Below are 20,816 nucleotides of genomic sequence, written 5' to 3'. Positions count from 1 at the left end.
GCGGAAGCAAACTCACCACCAACCACAATATGTAACTAAATAGGGTCTGGGGCCCACTCTAACTTCACGGTAACCTCATCCAACTATGATTGTGACTCTTGAAGAGCCAACTGAGTATACAGAATGAGAGTCCATAGTCACCTCAAGCTCTTCAGTAAGCTCAGCTACCTCCTCTTTCCCTAACGTCTCATAACAGGTGCTACCCCACTCCAGAAGGTAATCCCTGTCAGCAACTAACTGCAAGTATTTATGCTTCAAGATCCTAACAGCCTCTCGAAGCGCATGAACCTCTACTAGAGAAAGAATACTATCATTGCGCTCATCAAACATAGGAGCACCCCAACCAAATGTAGCTAGCATCTGACGGACAGCATTATGATGCCCAAGAGCTAAAGAAATGTCACTATCACTCACCTTCAATTGACTAGTCACATGATGTCTCTGTAACCCCTGACTCCTATGCAATCTCTGTCTCACTAACTACACTGTGATAGGAAACTGAATTAGAACTGCCCACCACAAGATCACTCATACGTGTACCATCATCCTCGCACAACTCCTCATCCGAAGAAATGGAAGCCCTCACAATGTCAATCTCCACAGGTCTTAGCTTCCACCTCAAAGGATAGATCCTGTAAACACTAATCTTGGAACCCATCCAAAACTTCCTCAGTGTCATCAGTTGATACCTCGCAAGGGATATCGTACCTGGTGCAACTCATAACATCATCAAATGTATCATCATATGTGTCCATACTATCTGCATCCACATCTCCTAATAAAGCCTCAACTACTGACACCTGGTACTGCACATGACTCAATGTCAAATTGTGAATCAATAACACTAGAGCATGAACCCACATCTACTGACTCCGCTATAACATACAAATCATCAACATCACAGCTGGGTGACTCCATACATGCATTGGTCCCACTTGAAGAAGCAGCTGCCTCCTGTACTGGAGTAACACTATGATAACTCACATACAAATCTCCAATAATAATCCCCTCGAGAGAGCCAGAAGTGTCAACAATAACAACTGCATCAACTGTCTCTACACTAGCTACAACTCTGGGAGCCTCAACCCGCTGAAGCTCAATGCCGCTATCCACCAAGGATACTAACAAATATACTGATCTCTGTGAAATGAGTACATCATCAACACTATGGATGGGACTAGCAGGTGTCGTACTATATATAGGTACATCAGCATCATGAACACCTACCGCGGAAAACTCAAGCTTCCTTCCCTACAACCTCAATTTCGACCTTCTAAAGGCGGAAACCATATACCTTGCTGCCCTCTCAACTGTAGCAGGATCCGACAAGCTCTCCGCCAACCTCTGTTGATGAAGCTTCAATTTCTCCAAACTCTCCTGCAAGGCATTCATTTTTACGTTAACTTCCTCATTACTCCTTTGACTTCTAGAACTACTAGTCATATGTCTGTCCATAGCTAGAGAAAATAAAGTGTTGGTCACTCTAGAAATCAGATCTGAAAATCTTCAAAGTCAGCACCAAACAAAATAAAGACAGCCCAATTCCTGCAGGCTGAAAGGAAACCACTCTGACACCACTGTAAAAACCCTTATCCGGCTATATCCTTAAAAACATCAATTTCCTTTTGCTAATCAACAGTTTGATATTTTGTCAAACATTTGGCAGGCAAATTATTATCACTCAATAAATAATGCTTTAAATTCATGGCCAACTGCTCACAATTTTAATGGATTAAGTCTTTATCAATTTGGACAAATGAACACCACTAAACAATTCAGAAGTAATTTCTATAATTGATGGCAATGCTACTAATATCCAATTTAAAAATTGACTTCTGAAAATTTACAAGAATGCAATAATGAACCTAGAAATTGATTTCTAACAGATGAAATATGGATTGTATCTCTCAAGAAATAATTCAATTTACTTGCAAGTTTAGAAATACATGCTCCTCGCTTAGCAGGTGCTCTAAACCCTGATTGCTGCCCTCCAATAATTGATTGCAACCTTCCACAAAGTCTGAAATCGCAGCCAAATACAGGGACAACCACCACAGTACATTCCTCTTTAACGACACCAAACAGTAGACAATAATAGCGTTCCAAATCACAAATTCTCCAACCACTATGAAATTCTCAGGTATAGTACATAACAGTCAAGAAATACTATAATTTAATTAAGACAATTCTTAGAATTAATTCACAATACCTCAATTGTGAATTACCAGGCACTTCTTAAATCCAAACCCTTATAGTTCAGCAAGGGCAAAGAAATCGACAAACTCGGAAACTCTTCGCAGGCAACAAAAGAAAATAATCAAATGGATATTTTACTCATCAAATGGGCTCATATTTATAATCTCCAAATGGCACAAAGGTTTCCCAAATGAACTTCACTTAAGAAGCTTCCCACACACAATATTAAAACATAATAAAGTGTCATTATAAACTAATTTATTAATTGCTTTTGGCTCCAAAAATGACCTTTTCCACCATAACTTAAAATTATGAAATGTAAGGCCGCTGTTTCTTGTTCCCATGATTTAAAACTTTTCATCCCAGTTCCAACGAGCTATGATATTGAGGTGACAAACTAACAACAATAACAAAAATAGCAACCTCAACGTATGTAGATGAATAATAATAATAATTCACCCATCTTGCAAAAACAACTGAGGAAGCATCAAAATCAAAATCTGACAACACCAAAGTGATCTTGATGATGAAAGATGATGAATGAACATGACAGAGTGACTTACTATAAATACACTCTCCCTCCAAGATTCTTGGAGCCCAAAATAAAAACTAAGAGCATCCTCCAATTCCTTTGACTCAACTAAGCTCATCGGAAACAACAGATTGACTTACTATAAGTCCCTCAAATGGAGCCAAAACACACCATAGGCTGCTGGAAAGCCTATAACCACACAACTAAGACCCTCAAATCCTATTGTCAGCTCACGAGGGTTGCGATGGTTAACTGATCTAGCCAACTGCAGGAACCTGCTAAAAATGGGGACATTACAAATTATATATATGTTCTCTCTATATATAATGTTGATATTCTTTATCAATTTGAAGACAATGCCTTTTGATCTATAAGTCTGAAGGTAGACTGTACTGAGTATTAAATTCAATAACTCTGATTTCAGACTTTGTTGACTGTTACATATATATTTCAGATTGTGATTTATATAAAGAATATTAACTGTTGTCTGCAGATGAGAAGCCACATAAGAATGTTTTTAGTTATGTATTTGAATGCTCATCTCATTGCAGAATGGAATATAAGCATTGGTTTGTGGAGTCACATCCACGGTGGATTGTGACTCCACTATGGAGTCACGACCCATCGTGGATGTGACTCCACAATGTTTCAATTTGCAAACTATAAAACAGTCGGACACATCCACAATGTTTCAAAACAGTCGGTGAACATAAATAATATGAGATCGGTCAAACATCATGATTATTAGATTAGTATGGTAACACTTGATTATGTGTGTGTGTGTGTGTATAATAACTTTAAAGCATTATTATATAATTTCTTCTAATAACAATTTAGATATATATATATATATATAAGTAAAATAACTTTAAATCATTATTATATTAATTTCTTCTAATAACAAGTTTTATATATATATATAAAATAACTTTAAATCATTATTATATTGATTTCTTCTAATAACAATTTATATATATATAACAATTTAGTCTCATAGGATTTCTCTCACTGAAGCTACAAAACATCAACACTCCCTAAACAATAGAATTTACCTCAATGTAATATCAAGAATGCTATGATTAAGGATATTTTTTATCAGAAGATATCCGTCATTTATATATCATCTCATTATATTAGGAGTAATGGTCTCAGAATATCAAGTCACGTGATATTCACCAAGTACTTCAAGTAATGGCCTCAAAATATCAAATTGCATGATATTCACAAAATACTCGAGTGTTCATAATGATATCATCACATGATATGAAGAGTAATGGCCTCAGAAGAGGAGGATGTAGACTAGTTTCATATTGTACTTGACATTTGTATTTGGTTATCTTCTTACGAAGACAGCTGACTATTTTTAGTTAGCTTCAAACTTCAGAGTCTCTGATTATGGCTGTCACTGCCATTAGTTGACATTCCACATAAAGATATGATTTTGTTAAATATTGCATTTATATATATCTGGATCAAGCTTGTTTGGTTTGTTTACACATTTATTAACAGATTTATCTTTGATATTTGCCAAGAATTGATTTTTTGCCTCACTGATACGTGACACAAAACGAGATTTTGAACAATGTCTATAACATTGTATTTTAAAATAGACTCTTTGTTTCTTGAATGGTTGCTTACCATTTGAGTCCTTGCCTTTTTCCTTTTCAATTTAGCAATGAGAATTAAAATGTCTTCATTTGCGGATTCCATAAAGATTCCTCTAGAATGCATTCAACTTTTAGTAGATCGCATTTGGGGAACTTGGAATGAACACTTATTCCTTGTCCAAAGTTTTCCCATGAGATAGGGAGTCCATTTAAAGTTATCAAAGTTAACTCTTTACTATCATAGATGAAGCCAATTGTTGAGAATTGGTTTCTTAATTATGTTATCCTCATAAGAAAGTATGAGGTCATGGCCTCTCCTTTATTTATTTTAATATTAGAGAGTTGATTTTTAAGAGTAAGAATCTTGCTAGTGTTATAGATCTCAAACATGTTTTCCAAAATTTTAAACATATCATATGTAGAGTCGAACTTTGTGATAATAGCCTGTAGATGATCTCAAACATGTTTTTCAAGGCTTTTAACATATCATATGGAGAGTCTAACTTTGTGATAATGCGGGTTTCTAGAGAAACTGTCATAATGTTCAAAATATTGAAATTATGACCATTGGAGAGAAGTCGCCCCATGAAGACACAAAGACTGACAGTCTAGGTCAGGGAAGGTTGCAAATGACTTCGTAAGGGTTTCAAACATTACAAGTGGAAGACATGGGTCCCAAACTTTATCCTGCATAAAGCTCAGAGAAGAATCTCAGATGTTCAGAAATACTAACATCCCAAGAAAGTCAGTGTGATTTTGGATGGGGACAAGATGACATTTTCACATGTGCACAGATCCTAAGTAAGGGAGGGTCTGCACAAGATCAATGTCAAATTAGATCCAAGAATTTGTTCAAGGGGCAATCTAAGTTATGGGACATAAAGGATTACAGCTTAAGTCCATTGTCGAAGAACATGACTAGTTCAATCTTCAAGGATATACAAATCACCAGAAAGGAACCTAGAAGAAAACTTTACTTCAACTCTAGAAAGGATGGTGCATGAGGCTAAGATCAATTAAGACCTTTTAGAAGACGACTAAGAAATGGAAGATTCCTTAGGCTCTAATGCAATTATGGATGTGGAATAGAAAAGAAACATCAAACAAAATTCTTTACAGAAAATCAAGTGCATTGGAGGGGAGAAAGGTAAACAACGCAGGAAAAACACTACAGCCAAACATGAGGCAATTGGATGTGTTGTGAGGCAAACCAAACTTGATCGAGAAAGGAGTACAACTCCTTATCCCTATCTAAATTTGTTGATCAAACAATACCGGAGATTTTTCTTTTACAAGAATCTAAACTAAGCGGGGCAAATGTAAGTAGTTTTAGCAAGCATTTCATTAGATGGAGATATTCCTTTGTTGATGAGCAGGGCGCTTTGGGGGGATTGGGTTTACTTTGGAACTAGGATGTGGTAGAGGTTAGTGTGTTGGCTTAAGGTGCGGCTTGGCAATTAGTAAGGGTTGTCTCAAAACAACTCAATAGGGGTTTTGATCTTCTAAATGTTTACGGCCCGACTCGCACAAATGGGTTGCAAGCACTGTAGGATCAGATTTTGCAGACCCTTATTCAATTTCAGGCTTGTCATTTGATTATTGGTGGAGATTTCAATTCTATCATGCACTTGAAAGACAAATTGAGGGGTTGGGGATGGGAAAGCTCTAAACAAAGAAATTTTCAAAACTTTGTTTCCAATAATAAACATGCATGACATACATTTCCAATCAAGGGAGTTCACTTAGACAAATAGGAGTAGGGGCTTCTCCGTCATAGCAAAAAAACGGATAGATTCTTTTCAGTATGCGATTAAGCGCAATTGCCTTGGGACCTTATGAATGAAGTTTTGGTTTGTTGAGCTTAAAGTTCTTAAAACTCTTTTTATGTGGCCTTGTGTCTGAACTATTGGTGTTCCAGCTAGTCTTCCTCTTATTATCTCAGATAGAATCATCCCTTTTGATTTTGTGCTCTTATCGGATGGTTCTCTCGAGAACATCCTCCATGGTTCGTGGAGCGAGGACATCCACAACTCCCTCAATCCTATTGTTTAAGCCCATGATGAACTTTCTAACTTTCAAGTTTCTATTCTACTAATAAGGGGGGATCTACTTTAGCAAACGGGTGAAATTCTCCTAGTACTTGTGCACTATCAAATCCCCTTGCTTGAGATTCCAGAAGACTAACAATTTTTGGCCGTAGAAGGTTTTGGGCAGCCATCGGTTTTTGAAAATGGAGACAAACTTGTCCCAATTGATTTTAGTAGTCTTAATGTTGAGTTATATTTTGGTGTTCCCCCACTAAGTGGTTGCTCCTAAGAGATGGTAAATTCCCCATACTGCTTTGGATGTCTCAAAAAAACTCCTAATTTCAAAATATTGTTCCATTTTAGTTAACCAGGCCTCAACGTCTTCACCAAACTCAAAGCTTGAGAACCTAGGGGGTTTGATCTTCTTAATATCGATAGATAGGTCACTAACTATCTCCCATTTCTTTTGTCTTTCAGATGGGGTTAATGAAGCTTGATTTTCTTTTGCACTATGGCCAAAGTTCTCGAGTTCAATCCTAGGAGGAAGCAAGGAGTGAGTCTCCTAGCCACACCCACCTAAGCTGCCATTTCGTTCATTCTCTTTTCTATATTTTCTAATTTTGTTTGTGTATCTCGCAAAACCAAAATCAACATTTCCAAGGAGTTCTTAGGGTTGGCCCCACTAGTCAACCTCATTCTCTATAGTGCTTTTGTTGTTGGCCATGGTTTAAGTTTGAGTTTCCTGAGCTATACAATTGTTTCCTAATCAATATCATGCTCACATTTGTTTTCAAAACAAACATATTTGATTGCTTAGAGAAATTTACTATAACAAAGAAAAGAATTTGCCAATTGCTCATTTTTATTGTTTTAGAATAATTTTGCTTGTTGCAACTGCAACTACATTATTTACAAAATCTCCTCTTATGAGGACACAGCAAATAGAATATCTTAACATAAATTGGACACCCTATTCCTATGTTGTGGATCATTCCATGAGTTAAAGAAAGATATTGATTCTTAAAAACATAAAGATAAACAAAATAAAAATCATGACCTGAGAAAATGTAGAGCTTGATTGAGCACTGTATGCAAACAATCAATGCTGAATATGATCAGTACTCACATCCAAGAATCATCGCAAGGCTTCATCCTGTAGATGGACGTTGCTAGTCTTAGCCAATAACCGGCTCACTTAGAGCAATCAATGGAAATGAATGCACACTAGCTTTAGAATAAGAACAAAAGCTATGGAAGAATCAAATGATACATGCAAAGGAGCAAAAAGTAAAAATCAAACTGCAGACCGAAATGGGAGAAACAATAATAATAATCTATCATTGAGAGGTGAGCATATAATGCAAAGGCTCACTGAATGCATACCAAATACACAAGAAGTTTGAGGTGGCAAGGAGCTCAACAAGGCCATCGGTTAAAAAATATAACTAAATTATGAGGAAACATTTAACAATTATAAGGCCCAATGGAAAAGAATTATGAAAGGTGTCCGTGCATGATATAAAATCAATCCTTAGCGAAGGTGAAAGAATAATAATAGCTCCACCCTCTTAATGTTTTAACATAAGGACATCGCCATACTTACCTATACTCATTAGTGTACACATACATGCATATATGTGTAAATCCTAAACATGAGTATTTTATGTATACGTTGAAAAATAGGCGTATACATCTTAATTGACTTACGCATATATACATATATATGCATGTACATCTATGAGTATCTATAGGTATCATGGCGTCGTTATATTAAAACATGCTTTACACATCAAAAGGTTCTTGAATTATAAAGGTAACAAATTTGTTAATGCTTAGTGGTTTTCCTTTATTATTTAATAATTATGATAACCGGTTAGCTCATGGTAGTACAAGGTTTTCTCTTGCTCGCCGAGACGTCTATCCTTAGTCGCATTGATGTAAAAATCGCCTGAGGAGATTAATCGCCTGAGGAGATTAATCGCCTAGGCCTAAAAAAATTTAATCGGGAAAAATCGACAAAAAATCGGGGAAAAAATCAGGAACTCAAAAACCACTAAATTTTAATTAAAAAATGCGATTTTTTTACAAAATTCAATGTTTTTTTGCATCTAATGACTTAATTATTAACAATACATAAGAAACAATCATGTTTAGATATATATCAATGCAAAAAGAGTTATTAATCGGTAAATTACTAACAAGTAAGTAGTGACAAGTTGTAAATTACTAACAACTAACAAGTTCACAACACATGAGAAGTTGTATTCTCATAAATAAAGTGTCAAATGAAAAGAGTTCAAATAAGCACATCAACATGACTACAAATAAGTTCAAATGTCAAATACAGGACTACATCTTCCTCTTCCCAGTCGCTTTACTAGCGAGTGCGGGAGAGGGTAAAGCTCTAGAACTAGAACCTTGCAGGGTCTGTGCCTATGTCTGTGTCTGTGTCTATGTCTGTGCCAATGTAGGAGATGGTGTAGCTATAGAACTAGATGTCGGTAGCTCCACATTCGCTACGCACAAGATGTCAAGGTCCTCTGCAGTAAGCTCAATGTCATCATCCTCATCATCGCCCTCCTCGATGTCATATCCAGTTCCACCCCCTTCCTCCTCCGCAGCCTCCTCCGCGGCCTCCCTCTCCAAATTGGAGATGTCCTCCTGTGTAAATAAGGGAGCCTGCTCCTGTGCCATCCAATCATAATAAGGATCTATCTCATCCAAATCGATTGGCCCAAGAGGATCTTGTTGTGCCCTTTTCATGCGCAATTTAAGATTATATTGCATATAGACCATGTCATTCATCCTCTTTTGGGACAACCTGTTTCTCTTTTTTTTGTGGATGGCCTCAAACAAACTCCAGTTGTGCTCACAATGTGATGCGCTGCAAGGCTGTGATAGGATTCTGAGAGCAAATTTTGCAAGATTTGGAGTGCTTGCACCCCAAGTGATCCACCAAGCCACTGCATCACAAAAATTGTACAAGTTAAAAAATACTAATAGACAACAAAAAGTGAAACATAAATGTTAATTTAGCATTTGAGATTCAGAAGTTTGCAAATGTATTACCTGGGGTTTGTGTAAGCCTTGCTCTCTTGCAGAGAGGAGTGAAGAACACCTTGCCCCCTGCTGAAGTGAAGATCTCCTACTCAGGGATGATTTTATCTCTTGTTTCCTCGCTGGTTACCATCTTTTGGACGCACTCACTTAGGCCTTTGATGACCTCTCCATCAGGATCTACATATGTACCATCAGCCCTAAAACCAAAAACCAAAAACAAATAAGTCTTACAATTTTAGTACACACCCAACACCCTATGAAAGCAAAATGAACTCAAGTCTTCTTTAACTTAAATTTGAGTAAGAATGAGCTTACAGTATACCTAAAACGTGGGTTGAGGAAATATCCTGCTACATGAATGGGTTGGTGGAGCTGATTATTCCACCTTCTATCAATGATCTGCCAAATGGGTTCATATTTGATGCTTTCCCCCTTGTAGTAATTTTTGACAGATTCTTTGGCCTTGTCCATGGCCTCGTATAGTTCACCCATTGGCGTTTGGTCTCCATCAACCAAACGCAGAACTCTGACTAAAGGCTCAAACACCTGCAATATAAATTTGAAATTAGTTGACAAGTTACAAAATTATTATTTACTTGAGTTACAAACTTAGTATGTTATAAAGTTGTAAAGTGTAGACTAAAACTTAAAGTTTTGTAGTTACCTTTACTATTTCATCAGCCTTATCTGCAAAATATTTATAAAACACAATTCGCACAACATTCTCTCTTTCACTGTTCTTTGAAAATGTGGAATCAAGCCATTTTTTGGAAACAAACATTTGCTTCAAAGAAACCAAATTATCGAGAATGCTTTGTAATGTCAAGAAAATCGTTGCAAACCTTATGACGGTAGGCCTGACAATTTCTTTGCCATAAGTGTGCTCTCTCATCAGACTAAGGACCCACGGGTGATTGTATATGTATTTTGTCACCCGCCTTGCATCCTCCACAATTGGAGGACCCACTCAAGTTTGCCCATGTCCTCCAAAAGAAGGTCAAGGACATGTGTTGCACACGGGGTCCAAGAGAGAGTGGGGTGCCTCTGCTGTAGGAGTTTTCCTACCAATTGTAAACGCAAATACTAATTAGTTTCCAGCTTTTCAAAAATATCAAACTATTAAAAATTCTTGTTGTGAAATTCACAATGCACATGCAACATAAAATTACGGTTTACCTGCTGATACATATGCAGCAGCATTGTCTGTGATGATTTGCACCACATTTTCAATGCCAATCTCTAAGACCATGTTCTCCAACATCAATGCCAATGTCTGAGCATTTTTTACCTTGCCAGAGGCACCGATTGATTTCAGGAACACCACATTATCATTACAGCAGGCCAAAAAATTAATTATGGTCCTGCTCTTCCCATCTATCCAACCGTCAGAAAGAATGGTGCAACACTGCAACCAAATTTTGTCCATTCTTGTTTCTGTTCCTCAACAAATGCTTTGGCCCTCTCAACCACAGTTCCAATAAGCCTACAAAAACAAAATTTAGTGATGTCTTAGATTCTTAGTAATTTGAAATTGATTTAGACTTTAGTAATCAACATTCTAATTTCTAGATAAATTAATTAAAATTTAGAACTAAGTAAAAAGTTAAAAATTAAAAGGAAATCGAGTGTAATAAAATTATTCGTTTACCTGCCACCCAACACAAAACAAGAAGGGGACTTGTACCCCTTTCCTGCAACTGTCAACCCTATGGCCAAAGCCTCCCAATAGGGACTGTCAACAACACTAATAGGAAGGTTATTGAAAACCCAAAAATCTACTAGTGCATTGTCCACCTGGTCATGGACCTCCTTATTCCATCTAGTGGCCTCTAATGAAGGTTGTGCACTAGATGTGTGCCTCGGCACAAAATAGCTCCCTATCCCAGAAGCACCTGCTGATCCTGATGGTGCGGAAGTGCTAGGAGGTGTAGGAGTGGGAGTGGGAGTGAAACTCGTCAAAGAAAAACCACCCTATTTGCGAACACGCGGCCCACGATAAGAGCCGACCATGCTTTCAATGGCTGCCTCCTCCTCCTGAACATCAATGAAACTGCCTTGGGTCTCTACTATGGCTGCCCTGACATGCAATTTATTCCGCTCTCTTTGCAATTTTTTTTGCTCTCCAGCTGTGAGCAAGGCATTTGCAAACCTTTTTATTTCTTCTGTTGTACTCTTACAAAGATTCGTATCATGTTTTGAGATCCCTGCGATGTGATATTTGAACCGGTAAATGCCCCCGGATATTACTTTTTCACATCGAATGCAAATCACTTTGGTTGGTTCATCGGGTGCTTCATAGGCATATTTCCATGCCTGATCTCTCGCATTCTTTGGCCTGGTGCCAATGTAGCCTGAAGGGCATGGAGTCAATGGCCATATGTCTGCCATTTAAAACTACTATGGGCTGCCTTACGCATACAAATTTTTAAAAAAACTATAAATAAATTATAACAAGATCAAAGTTAACAGTTAAACAAAGAATTCAAGCAACATTCCAATAACAGCGCCAATAAATTGAAATCCAAATAACATTCAAACAAACTAGCTGCTAGGGTTTCAAATTTTTCAAAAAAGTGCAAATTTCTAACATAAATTCGATCTAGAATGGAAAAAAATGCAAATGAATGCATTTAATCTTGCTTACATTCATCAAATGCATTCCTAACTAATTAGGAATGTATTTTTATCCATTTACATGCAAGAAAAAAGAATACAATCTCTTGCAAAAATAAAAAACAAAGATTCAAATCACTTACCTAGTAACGAAGAAATTGAATCAAAAGGCCTCCAAATGCACTCGATTCCGCCTCTTACTTGCCAAGAACTCCTCCTCTATCCTCTCCTCTCCAAAATGCCCTAAGCAATTTAAAAACCGAATGAAAAAAATATGTTTTTTCGTCACTTTATGTGACTGTCGGGCGCGGGCGATTTTTTTCCAAGAAATCGCGATTTTTAGGCAATTGATCGCCTATTAATCTCCGATTTGTTAGAAAAAAATCTGCAAAAAAAAATCGCGATTTTTGGGGCGACTAAATCGCCGGCCCCAAAAAATCGCGAGTTTTTCTAGTATCGCCGATTAATCGGCAATACTCACATCTATGCTTAGTCGAGGTAGTTAGATTCCATACTTGATGGTTCGTCAAAGGATTTGGTGTCCCATTCCTAACTCCCATTTTGGCAATACTTCCCCCTACATCGTGCTTCTGCAAAAAGAAAAAGTCTCGGAGCAATAACATATTTCCATGATTTCAAAACATCAAATAAATTCCAAAATATCACATAATCATTTTCAACTTCCATGCTATTCATTTTCAATTTCAAGCATAACAATTAACTAACATGTCATATGAAATTCAAGTATAACAATTAACTAACATTTCATATGAAATAATAACGAACAACCGAAATTTCCATTTCACATGATCAAATATTTCAACAACTTTACCGGTCAACTGACTTCACATGAATTCTCAACAGCTATGAGATTATTTTTAAATTAGGCAAAAATTTGGGATGTAACATAAATTCTTTAAATGTTAATGTTATAAATGAACGCATGACACGAATTGATTTTGATAATAAGAAAAAACTCAAAGAAAAGTATTCAGAACTTCCACAAAAGGAAGAAACTTTCTGAAGACAAAAGTATACGGACACGTGGTTGCAAGAGAGTGACAGAAACACAAAGTTTTTCTGTAATTCAATTAAAGCTAGACAGGCTCGGAATACATCTTACTCAATTCAAGATGCTAATGGTACATTTCTCACATATGCAAGGTTGATTAATAATGAAGGGGTTAGGTTCTTTCAAAAAAGGCTACAGAGCAAAGAGGGTTGACTTTCAGGATCTGGATGGCACTCAATCTTATAACACCTTGTGTCAGTGAAGCCCAGAATAGGTTCTTGAAGTAGAAGGTCTCATTGAAGGGGGTTAAAAAAGCTCTTTCAACATTGGAGGAGGACCTTATGGTTTTCCATCCCTTTTTTTCAGAAGCTTTGGTCCTTTTTTGCAAATGAGATCTGGGTATGGTGGAGGAATCTAGATAAGAAAGTTTTATTCTCAAAGATTTAAATAAAACCTTTCTTGCTCTCATTCCTAAAAAGAAGGAAGCACAAACTACTTCAGACCAACGCTTTATGCAACACCATTTATAAAGTAATCTCAAAAGTTATTGCAAATAGACTCAAGATAGTGTTACATTAAGTAATCTTAAGGCAACAGAGGCTTTGCACCAAATAGATCCATTTTTTAAGGTATAATAGTTGCTCATGAAACTATTCATTCAGTACAGCAATCAAGGACAGAAAGAATGATGGTAAAGTTGGACATTAAAAGGGCTTATGATGAGGTGATGGAAGCTGTCTGAATGCCAGAAATTGGGTTTTCACTCAACATGGATTGGATGGATTGAATCTTGCATTGGTACTCCACGTTTCTCCATCTTAATCAATGGAAGTCCCCAGGCTTTCTTTGAAGGGTCTAGACTCTAAAGCCATTTGACAAGGGAAGTCCACAGGGTTTCTTTGAAGGGTTTAGACTCTAAAGCCATTTGACAAGGGGACCCCTTATCACCTATATTGTTTATAATCATGGCGGAAGCCTTAAAGCGGCTGATCTTACAAGTGTAATGTTTGAAGTTGGAAAGGCATTACAGTTGCTTTAAATGTGGAGCAAAAAACACAACTCCAATTTGTTGATGACAAAATTGTCTTTGGGGTCTCTTCTCTTAGGGAGGCTAGAATGATGAGGAAAACTTTGGATGGTTACAGCAACATTTCAGGTCAAAAAATCAATTGGCACAAATCAACAGTTTTCTTCTTTCATACTGTTGAGGAGAAGCAGAGGGAAATTGGTAGAATCCTAGGTATGCAATTAGGTAAATTATCAGGTAATTACCTTGGGACCCCCCATTTGGTGGAGCGAGCAAATCATCTTTGTGCAAAGATCTTGTTAGTAATTGTTTTGACAGAATGGAGGGCTGGAAAAGTAGATAGTTATCCTCAGCTAGAAGAATTTTGAAATTGAAATCGGTTATCTCAACTATTCCTATCTACTCTATGATGTGTTCTAAAATTCCAAAAAGATTCTTTGTCAAATAGACCAGAAAAAGCAAAGATTCTTCTGGAATGGGCCAAAGAGAAAGACAAGATGCCCCTATCGGCATGGGAAAAGGTTTGGACCAGTAAAAAAGCAGGTGGTGCAGGGCTACGTAAATGGAATCTTTTTTATGAAGCTTTAGGAGCTAAATTGGTTTGGAGCATGTAAACTCAACCATCCCAACTATGGGTGAGAATATTAAAATCTAAGTACTTAGACTCAAACAATGATGAACGCATACTGACAATCAGTAATCCCCTAAAGGATCAGTGATTTGAAACTTTATGATCTCATGCAAACATGTGATAACAAAGCATTTGCCCTGGCAAGTAGAAAATGATGAGTCAGCTTCCTTTTAGGAGGGCTCCTGGACTGATTATGAAAACATACCTGATAATGCAGAATGGGCACAAGTGAAAGATTGGTGTAAAGCAAATTGGAGTGAAAAGTTGACAAATTACACAGAGATCCGAGATGATGGCACAGGCAGGCAGTAGTTTTGGAAAAACCCAAGAGACTATAATGCACCAATACCCCTCCAAGTTAAAATTCTTAAACTTTTCAACTCAAAGGCCAATACAATGGAGTGACATTTCGTATAAAAATATTTGGGTGGCAGCAAAAAATGGATCTTATTCAGTAAAACTGGGGTATTCTCATTTGGAAAATGCAGTGGAGCTACAGGATTGGCCTACACACTTGTTCTGGGGTAAAGAGTGTCTCCCAAAAGCAGGATCTTTAACTTGGCTAGCTTTAAGAGGTAGAATACTTACGGATGAAAGAAGCAGATTGGGCATCCAGGGTCCTTCAAAGTGTGTCCTACGTGATGAAGCGGTAGAAACTATAGATAATTTGTTGGTCAAATGTAAGGTGGGTCAGGACTGCTGATCTAAGCTTCAGTCTAAACTTGAGTGACACAGTCCAATGCAGCAAAACCTTAAACAACATTTTCAGGCATGGCCTTTAGCACCAGAGAAAGCCACTTTACATTATGCTTGGATGTAGTGTTCCTGTTCCCGTAGCAGAGATTTGGACGCCCAAATTCGGATTTCGCAGGTGAACTGGCAATTTGGGAGAGATGAGAGTATTTGTACCGGATGAATACTGGCCGTACAGTGAGTTTTGAAGGAGGTGACATACGGTGTCAGCAGATGGGAGAGTCTGTACGGTGGGAACAAGCCTCAGGATATATGAGATGTCGTATGGTGCCTTCAATGAATGGATGTGAAATGTCGTACCTCAATATTGAGGCCGTACGGTGGCAATGACAAAGTCGTACGGTTGCAACAATAGGCCGTATGGTGGTAATAACAGGCCATACTGTGGCAATGACAAAGTCGTACGGTTGCAACAATAGGCCGTACAGTGGTAATAACAGGCTGTACGGGGTCACTAGCTAAGCCGTACGGTAACTCTATTTAGTCTTCCAAAATTTTCCATACAAGTTATACAAATGACATAACAATGACTTCGAGTGAGATAGGCCGTCCATACGAAAGTGGAAGCAATTGTATGGTATTATTGGAAGACCGTACAGAAGAGATGGAATCCATAAGGCAGTAAGCCGTACAGTGACAGGTAAGATGAATGAGCAAAATAGATTAGTATCTGGAACCAAACATAAATATACCACACAACACAATAGATCCAGATCAAACACAGATTGCAAATGCAGAGCCAAGATATTCACCAACAGGTACTGAGATGCAATTAAACCTTCAATTTGCCGGATACAGACCGAGACGAACACCAACAGAATAGGGTGAGGGTTGATCCCACCGAAACCACACAAGCCAAATAGGGAAGGTCTTTCACTTCCGAAATGGCGAACAATGCAGAACTCCAACAGGAATCCACAGAGCAGAAGATATAATCCAAAAGCATGCTTACAAACTTCTACAAGCCGCGCTTAAATACCCATCGGGAAAAGCTTTTCGAGGATGTACAAAGTTAGCCAACGGTGACACAAACTACGAAAACTAAAAAATGGGTCCGAGATAAAATAAATCAATCGGCCCATTACAAAGATTAAATGAGTATATTTATTTTATGACGGGGACATTACATTGGAATTTAAGTCCTCCAATTGTGATCTGGGAAATTTGGAAAGAATGTACTAAAAGAATCTTCAAAGGCAAATCAAAGACTTCAGAAAGGCTTAAGGGAAGAATTAACCAGGCCATCCAGGAAACCACCAGTGCTGCTGCAGCAAAATTTGGCACAAACTCCACCCCGTTTACTTGAGTAGATCAAAGATTACAGAAGGTATGGCCAGGTATCAAAATTAGGCCCGTGAATGGGCCAAGTGAAGTTGATCTCACTTCTCTTTCTAAGGAATCAATTGTTTGGGAGAAACCACTTGTGGGGTGGTGAAAATGAAATTTTGATGGGGCTTCAAAAGGGAATCGAAGGCCATCAGTAGCTGGTTTTGTTATCAGGGATGATAATAGTGATTTGGTTGGGCTTAGGGGGAAAGGGCTATGGGATGGCACAAATAATGTTGCTAAAGCAGAGGCAGCCCTGTTGACGACAAGAGCTTCTAAGAAATTAAGAGCAACAAAATTGCATGTAGAAGATGATTCCTTAATAATTATTAAAGCTATTAGTAAAGAATCTTTGGATGCATGGCACCTTCAGAACTTCAATGTCAACATCATCCAAGAACTAGCTTCACTGGAAGACTTTAAAATTTCACACATCAAAAGAGAGGGAAATCATTAAGCGGACAAAAGGTCCATTTGGCCTTAAATTTGCAAGTTGAGGAAGTCAGAATTGAAAACTTCAAAGAATTAAAAATACAGGATGGTGAGGAAATATTTCCAAATTGATAAATGGATTGTTTTGAAGGTGATGAAAAGAGGACAAGCTTTTTTGTTGTGAAGTGTGCCACGATAAATGAAGAGAGGGTGGTCATAATTACACAATTAAAGTACAGCTGCCCGACAGCCTAATTTAATTGAATTTTTTAAGGAATTCATTACCACGAGAAAGAGATTAGACTGCTGTTATAAAGCACAATGGAGTCTTCATTCTCTTTAACCTGTGAAAACCAACAGAATCCTTTTATGAGAAGGCTAAAAAACAACATTGGGAGCAGCTGTTTGAGTTCAGACACAAGCTACTTAAAGAAGTGGTTGAAGAGTTATTGGGGGAGATGTTAATTAAGGTGAAAAATCGGCTCACAACGAATGCAAGCATCTACTCAATGATAATGGCGTAGGGCCTTCAGCTAGGCGAATCTAAACCAAGGGTCAGATTTGTGATGGAGAAGCTGGTGCCAGCCAAATCAAGGATTGGAATGGAAGAAGTTTTGCATTTCTCCATCCCAAAGGTGGGAGTGTGGCTGAGAGATGATGAGTCAGGCATTGAAAAAGTTGAAGGGACACTTCTCACTGCCTTTGCGCGGCGGTTCAGTGGGCATCATACAAAAGCAAATCTGCGTCATACACTTTGAACACACAGTTTGCTATTATTTAGTACAATTTTTCTTTACAACACATCTCTAAAAATACATGTTTCCTTTTGTGTTAAGGTGTTATGTTTTGTTTATTTGATCCTATGTTTCATCCAGACTAGTATTGATCCTGCATGCATCAGAATATTATAATATTTATTTCATAAAATATTAAAAAGCATTAAAAAAATTTATTGGCGTTACAAGATTTTAAGATAAGAATCAAACTCACAGAAAAAACTTCCCAAAGCTCAGTAAGACTTGGAAACCTGATTTCTAGCAATCATAACTAAAGCAAATTATATTGTTATGCATACCAAAGCAAATAATAACATCGGCGTACAAAAGTGACCATATGCTTGATATTACTGATATAAGTAATCATTCATCAAAACGGAAACCATACTAAAATACCTGGAAACCATTGCCGCAACAGCACCAGCCCATAAATGCTTCGAGGTGTTCAACGCACCCTCTCCTCTAAATTTAACTTCTTTATCCTGGATGACAGTTTGCTTTTGCCAATCTCCAATTTCCTTAGCTGCAATGGATGCTGTTTCATTGGATTGCTTGTCCTCGTTAACACTGACCGATTCATGAAGGCTCTTCTCACCCAGGAAAGAAGTCGTTGATTGCAGAATGTCACTCTTCTCTTTCATTGACAAGCTCATTGAAAGATATTGACCGTCTACATTAAAATTTCTACCTCTTTTTGTCTGTGAAGATCCCGGGAAATCCTTATCACTAGTATTAGAAGATACAGTAGACCTTTTTCCCAAACAGAACATTAGACCACACTTGCCCAGTGAGAACAAGCCCTTGGCCAGACTCTGCCCATCATGAATCTGGATTGAAGGATTGCCATCTTTACATAATGAGGATCCATTTTGAGAACCTATAAGGGAAAGGAACAGTGAAATCGGTGCAAGAGGAGCATGCAAGACTGCTCTTTTCTCGGAACTTGATGAGGGCTGTAATTTCAAAGTGCTAAAACATTGGGTGTCTACAAATAGCCCACCCGGGCGATATGAACATGAATATTCACACAGTTCTTCTCGTGCAATCTCATTGCAGTTCAAAAGAAACAAAGACGACTGGCAATTCCCAGAATTGCAATCTGTATCATGAAATGCTCCTCTATTCAATCTCACAGTATTTGGCATTTTACAATTAAAGAGCGTTTAGACCGGGTGTTTTATCCCAAGGGAGAAAAAATCGTGAATAGGGTTTTGACAAAAACCTTAATGCAATTATAGAGGACTAGCAGCAAATATATTCAACCTCCCGAAAAAAACCCTTAAAATGTCTCAGGATATCAAAGTGAAAAACTCCTCTGTTCAGAAAATACGGGCTTCCTCCGAAAAATAAATTGTATAATACTCGTTGAAATGTCGCACTTAAGTCGGCCCCCACCAGTCAATTAAAGGTTTCCAGTGGATAACAGAGGTCAAAAATCCTAGATTTCAAGTTATGCACCTTCAAACGCAAAAACAAAAGGGTTTTCTATGCTCGATTCGACCTTATCTTACCGAAAAATGACATTGATTTCAAAACGTCGATCTGCTAATCAAATAATCAGACGCACTCAAACCCTCTTCAGAAGCAACCGCTAAGAAATTCCAGGAAAATAAAAACCCAAAAATGCTCTGCTTTCCAGACAGTCTTTAATAAGGAGAGTCGGGAATTTTTTGTCCGGATTTCAAAAATGTTAAAATAAAACAGAGTTGCGTGCGCTCTCGAATCCTCAGCAACGCAGATGAATATGAATAAATGCCTTTGATTGGTTTAACCAGGTCGACATCTTTTTCAACGGAAATGATACCTGCCTAATTGACGGCATAAGGAGGTCCGCCATGAATGCTTCGTTAATGGCGTCAACATTTTACATTATTCCTTCATTCCAAGGAGTTATAATTTAAAACCAATAGCTCTATAGAAATGGTACGCTTGCTACGGAGCAAACTAGACTTCTGTACGTACTCGAATCGTTCTTTTGTTCTTTTACAGTTGCATATGGAACATAAAATATCAAGAGAGGGATGGCAACGTCTATACAGCCACGAAAATGCACTTCCATAGGAAGGAGAGGACTTGATGTTTTTTTGAGAAGTTAGAAAAAGCAACGTAAAGGAAGTGCATTTTCGGCGAGAGAGATTGGGGTTCCCAAAAATGCCATAAAAAAAGATTGAAACGTTTTTCTAAAATCCAGATAATAATAAATTGAAGACAATATCTCTGAAAATTGAAGGGATGCTAGAAAAATATTCTCCCCAAGCTCTAGAGATTATGTTCCCTTTCTATTCAAGCATATAGATTGGTTCGGAACCACTTGCACGTGAGGCAAAAGGAGAGGGAGCCTCTTTATGGGATTTTAGAATCTTTATATGCCTATTCAAAGTTGAAAAATGAGTTTCCATGTGCTAATTTGTTTATTGGAAGTGCATAACTAATTGAGGTTTATCCAGTATCTTTGAGGTTATTCATTTCAAAGTTATGGTTATGGTTGAGTAGTTAAACTAGTACTTGTACTTATAAGGTTCAAGGTATAAGTCGATAGTGTATTTTATGAATAATTATTGTATGAAATTGCATAGATTAGTAAAGGGTGAAACATATTTTTCTTATTATATATAAGATTTTTTGTCATATGAAATAATAATGATTAGGGTGGTCCTAAAGTGCTCAACAACAATGGTATTTTAGAACTTGAATAGTAATTTACAATATAATAGTAAATTGTCATTATACACATGCATAATGTTTGATAAAAGTGCTTAATAACAAAAGGTATTTGTGAAGTTGAATAGTATTTAAAACAATATAACTATAAATTGTCGTTACA

At 37.4% G+C, this 20,816-nt stretch overlaps 2 protein-coding genes across 2 annotated transcripts in view; both read right to left on the bottom strand.

Annotated features, from left to right (window-relative positions):
- The window catches only part of LOC149549593 (putative mitochondrial adenine nucleotide transporter BTL3), an 80,567-nt gene extending 60,319 nt beyond the window's left edge, over positions 1 to 20,248 (bottom strand). Inside the window, exon 1 of the mRNA XM_089792916.1 lies at positions 18,389 to 20,248. Coding sequence (XP_089649042.1) covers positions 18,389 to 19,137 — 749 coding nt within the window. The 5' untranslated portion in view covers positions 19,138 to 20,248. The remainder of the gene's footprint in view (positions 1 to 18,388) is intronic.
- Positions 8,569 to 10,700, bottom strand: LOC149549594 (uncharacterized). Its single transcript, XM_089792918.1, has 5 exons — positions 10,599 to 10,700; positions 10,087 to 10,483; positions 9,745 to 9,968; positions 9,432 to 9,619; positions 8,569 to 9,325 (listed from the first exon to the last, which is right to left on the bottom strand). The coding sequence occupies exons 2-4, from the start codon at positions 10,312 to 10,314 to the stop codon at positions 9,508 to 9,510; spliced, it is 564 nt and encodes a 187-aa protein (XP_089649044.1). The 5' UTR covers positions 10,315 to 10,483; positions 10,599 to 10,700; the 3' UTR covers positions 8,569 to 9,325; positions 9,432 to 9,507.
- Positions 20,249 to 20,816: the final 568 nt, after the last annotated feature.

The sequence above is a fragment of the Cupressus sempervirens genome, chromosome 7, assembly GCF_028749045.1.
Source record: "Cupressus sempervirens isolate cs-2001-9-10 chromosome 7, ASM2874904v1, whole genome shotgun sequence".
Lineage (NCBI taxonomy): Eukaryota > Viridiplantae > Streptophyta > Pinopsida > Cupressales > Cupressaceae > Cupressus > Cupressus sempervirens.
This window is presented reverse-complemented; position numbering and strand designations above follow the sequence as displayed.

What these genes read in the sequence shown, in the direction of transcription:
- LOC149549594 (XM_089792918.1), bottom strand. Translation starts at nt 10,314, where the DNA reads ATGAGAGAGCACACTTATGGCAAAGAAATTGTCAGGCCTACCGTCATA. An exon ending in AGGCTGATGAAATAGTAAAG is followed by an intron (nt 9,969 to 10,086) that starts GTAACTACAAAA and finishes TTTATATTGCAG; the next exon opens with GTGTTTGAGCCTTTAGTCAG. An exon ending in TTCCTCAACCCACGTTTTAG is followed by an intron (nt 9,620 to 9,744) that starts GTATACTGTAAG and finishes TTTTGGTTTTAG; the next exon opens with GGCTGATGGTACATATGTAG.